The 3,739-nt window shown below is 41.9% G+C and overlaps 1 protein-coding gene across 1 annotated transcript; it reads right to left on the reverse strand.

Moving 5' to 3' along the window:
- Positions 1-284: 284 nt before the first annotated feature.
- Positions 285-2,156, reverse strand: LOC145812972 (uncharacterized). The gene is made up of 3 exons (XM_082908229.1): positions 1,841-2,156; positions 776-1,115; positions 285-666 (listed from the first exon to the last, which is right to left on the reverse strand). Exons 1-3 carry the CDS (start codon positions 2,154-2,156, stop codon positions 285-287), a joined length of 1,038 nt encoding a protein of 345 aa, XP_082764355.1.
- Positions 2,157-3,739: the final 1,583 nt, after the last annotated feature.

Raw genomic sequence — 3,739 nt, forward strand, 5'->3', positions numbered from 1 at the left:
TATGCTTTATTATATAGATATTATGTTTAATGGTTTTATATGTATCGACATTCCAATATATATATATATATATATCTGTATTATAGCAAAGAGACATTTTATTAAAAAAAAGTCACGAAACCTCCAAAGTTTCATCCAAAAAATTCAAATTTTAGTAATTAAATAAAAATATTAAAAAATTATTGATTGTTGCCCTATCCTAAAAAATTTCATAACCAATTAACATATCTCACTAAAAGATTTTTCAAGATCATTAACTTTTTTTTTTTAGATAGGATAAGCAATTACACAGAAGAAGACGCCCCAGATACCACCAATGCCAGTAAAGAGGGAGGAACCTCCTCCATCCAAACTCGTGGTGAATCAAAATCGAAGGCGAGCCTACTTAAACAATGAGCCACCGAATTGCCATCTCTACAAACATGCGAAACCGATGAAGAATGAAACCGTGAAAGAAGCGCTTGAGCCACAACCACTAAATGACCATAGCAAGATAAATTATCCTTCTTGCTTTGGATTGCAGTCACCACATTTTGAGAATCACCTTCAAGATGAATATGACCCAAACCCAAATCATATCCCAATTGAAGAGCTTTGATCGCCCCCAAGGCTTCCACACAATCAACATCCTCCAAAGACGGGATCTGCTCAACCATAGAAGAATGACTGCCCCATGACAGTCCTGAATAATAATCCCAATACCAGCCCGGGCTTGGGCCTTTCTAACGGAGCCATCGAATTCAGTTTAAAGACACCCTCACTTGGCACAACCCACCTTCGCAGCCGTACCTGGGCCGCAGGAAGTTGGCTGCAATGTTGAGCTTGATCATATTCTGATACATAGTTCACCGCAAAAGAAATAACCTCTTCCACAGTCCTTGATTTATTTTCGAAGATAATTGAGTTCCGATTATTCCAAAAACACCAACATATAGTAATAAATAACTGCATGTGTTCTAAATCAGTCTTGGCCATGAGATTACAAACCCACTCCAAACAATTGGTAACAGGAGTATAGTTGATAACCATATTGAGTGAGCTCGACATCCAAACATTCATTGCAAACCCGCAGTTGTGAAAACAATGGCCTACCGTTTCAGCCTCAACTCCACACCCTGCACATAAGTCCATATTGACGATATGTCGTTTCCGCAAATTGGCCCTTACGGCTAGCAACCCAAGACACACTTTCTATCCAAAAATCTTGAGTTTATTCGGAAGATGAAGCTGCTATAAAGCTCGCCAAAATTGCCTATGGGACTGGCCATCATTGGAGGTAGCACCGTGACCATCCGAGGAGGCCATATCCACACACAAATGATATGCCGAGCGCACCAAGAACTCTCCATTGCATGAAAAATGCCAGACCAATTTATTCGAAGGTAACGTTGGACAAAGAGGAATGCTTCGGATAGCCTCCACATCCATTCCCAAAAATTTTTGAGTAAGCATCTCATCATGCCATGCACCCTTCTCGGAATCAATTAATACAGTAACCGTCACATCGTCCGAAAGAGTCGACGGTGGCAAAATTACTTTAAAAGAGTGAGGTTGTGGAACCCATTTATCATGCTTAACCAAAATGCTCGCACCATTCCCAACTCGCCATCGTAGGCCGACATTTAGAAGACTTCGCAAGCCAACTATACTCCTCCAGGTGAAGGATGGGTTGCACCCGACCAAAGCATCAAGAAAAGAAGTTTGAGGAAAGTACCGAGCCTTGAACACCCGCACAACCAACGATTGAGGCCTCTGCACTAATCACCAACACTGTTTGGCTAACAAAGCCGAATTAAACGGTTGAAGGCACCGAAACCGCATACCACCATGCAATTTTAACTTGCACAATTGTTTCCAGCTAGTCCAATGAATTTTACGAGTTCCTTTTTTTGTCCCCACCAAAAATTGCACACCATAGAATTAATGCCATGACACACTCCATTAGGAAGATGACAGAAGGACATAATGTAAGTGGGTATTGCTTGAGTAACAGACTTAATGAGTTCCTCTCTACCCCCAACCGATAACGATTTTTCCTTCCAACCATTTAATCGATTCCATATGCGCTCCTTAACAAACCCCAAAACTGCGTGCTTAGAATGCCCCACACAATATGGTAACCCCAAATACTTCCCATAAGGCGCCAACGAACCCATCGCAAGAATGGATGTCACCACTAGCTGAGTAGCCAAAGCCGTATTTTTACTAAAACAAACAGCAGATTTTTGGAAATTAATTTTTTGCCCCGATGCTTGCTCATACTTTTGGAGGATATCTCGTAACACACCCGCCTTATCTTCCTTAGCAGCCGCAAATAGAAGACTGTCATCGGCAAAAAACAAATGCGACAATCGTCAACTACCCCGGCAAATTGAAATCCCCGACAACCGGTTATCTTCCATAGCATGGGCGAGGAGCGCCGACATTCCTTCGGCACAAATAGTGAACAAATATGGCGAAAGCGGATCCCCTTGGCGGAGGCCCCTTGTTGGGTGAAACATTCTTGAAAGCTTCCCATTAACAAGTACAGAAAAAGATACTGTAGACACACAATTCATGAGTAGTTGCACAAACTGTTGTGGAAAGCCTAACTGGAGCATCATTTGATTAATAAATGGCCATTCCACTCGGTCATAAGCTTTACTCATGTCAAGTTTCAACGCAAGACATCCATCTTTTCCCGCCCGCTTGTTCTTAAGAAAATGGAACACTTCAAATGCCACCAACGCATTATCGGTAATCAAACGGTCAAGAATAAAAGCACTTTGAGTGTCGGAAATAACAGATGGCAGCACCTCTTTGAGACGATTGGCCAATACTTTTGCAATTATCTTATAGACAACATTACACAAACTAGTTGGCCGAAATTCTGACATTAGCTTGGGATTTTTAATTTTAGGAATCAGCACAATAAAAGTATGATTAATATGTGAAATCTCATCAACCCCATTCAACACCCCAAGCACCGCAGAACTCACACTAGGACCCACTACTTGCCAAAATTTTGGAAAAATAAAGTAGGCTTACCATTGGGCCCGAGAGCCTTCGTTGGATGCATTTGGAAAAGCGCATGGTGGACCTCAACTTCAGAAAAAGGTCTATTCAGATGAGACGCACAACGATCGGAAACTCTCAGCTGAATCAACTGCAAAACTGGGCCCATATTCAGACCCTTACCCGCCGAAAATAACTCCTGAAAGTAATTCACAAAGTTGTCCTCCACCACTCTTAGATCCTCCTGCCAAAGTCCATTAGGAACAACAATCCCATCAATCTTCTTCTTCTTATGACGTTGGGTGGCCTTAGAATGAAAGAAAGAAGTATTACGGTCCCCATCCTTTAGCCAATTAGCTCGAGCACGTTGACCCCAAAAAATAGACTCCCGTTCTAAAATCTTATCAATATCACATCATAGCTTACACACTTCTGCGATATCTTCCGGAAAATTAGAATTCAGCGTAAGCAACTACTGTAAGTGATCGGTTTTCTCCTTCAACTGCCACTTGACACACCCAAACACATTACGGTCCCACCGTTGCAACGAAGAACTGACATGTGAAATATTAGAGACCAAACTCCGAACATCCGCAGTAGAAGAGGGCAGCCAATTATCAACAACTACTTGCTCACAACTTGCATTCCGTAACCATATAGCTTCGAACCGATACATGTGATGACCACTAGCATGAGATTGACGTTGTTCCTTAGCCCCACAAAGGTCAACACAAATAGGTAGATG

Source organism: Camellia sinensis, chromosome 2 (assembly GCF_055761805.1).
Source record: "Camellia sinensis isolate YWXY chromosome 2, ASM5576180v1, whole genome shotgun sequence".
Taxonomy (NCBI): domain Eukaryota; kingdom Viridiplantae; phylum Streptophyta; class Magnoliopsida; order Ericales; family Theaceae; genus Camellia; species Camellia sinensis.

Bases quoted from the DNA above. Each gene is read 5' to 3' on its own strand.
- LOC145812972 (XM_082908229.1), bottom strand. From the start codon at position 2,156: ATGGGTTCGTTGGCGCCTTATGGGAAGTATTTGGGGTTACCATATTGT. The intron at 1,116-1,840 runs GTTAAAATTGCA...ACTTATGTGCAG, and splicing joins AGCTGGAAACAATTGTGCAA to GGTGTGGAGTTGAGGCTGAA. The intron at 667-775 runs GTGGGTTGTGCC...GTCATGGGGCAG, and splicing joins GCCCAGGTACGGCTGCGAAG to TCATTCTTCTATGGTTGAGC.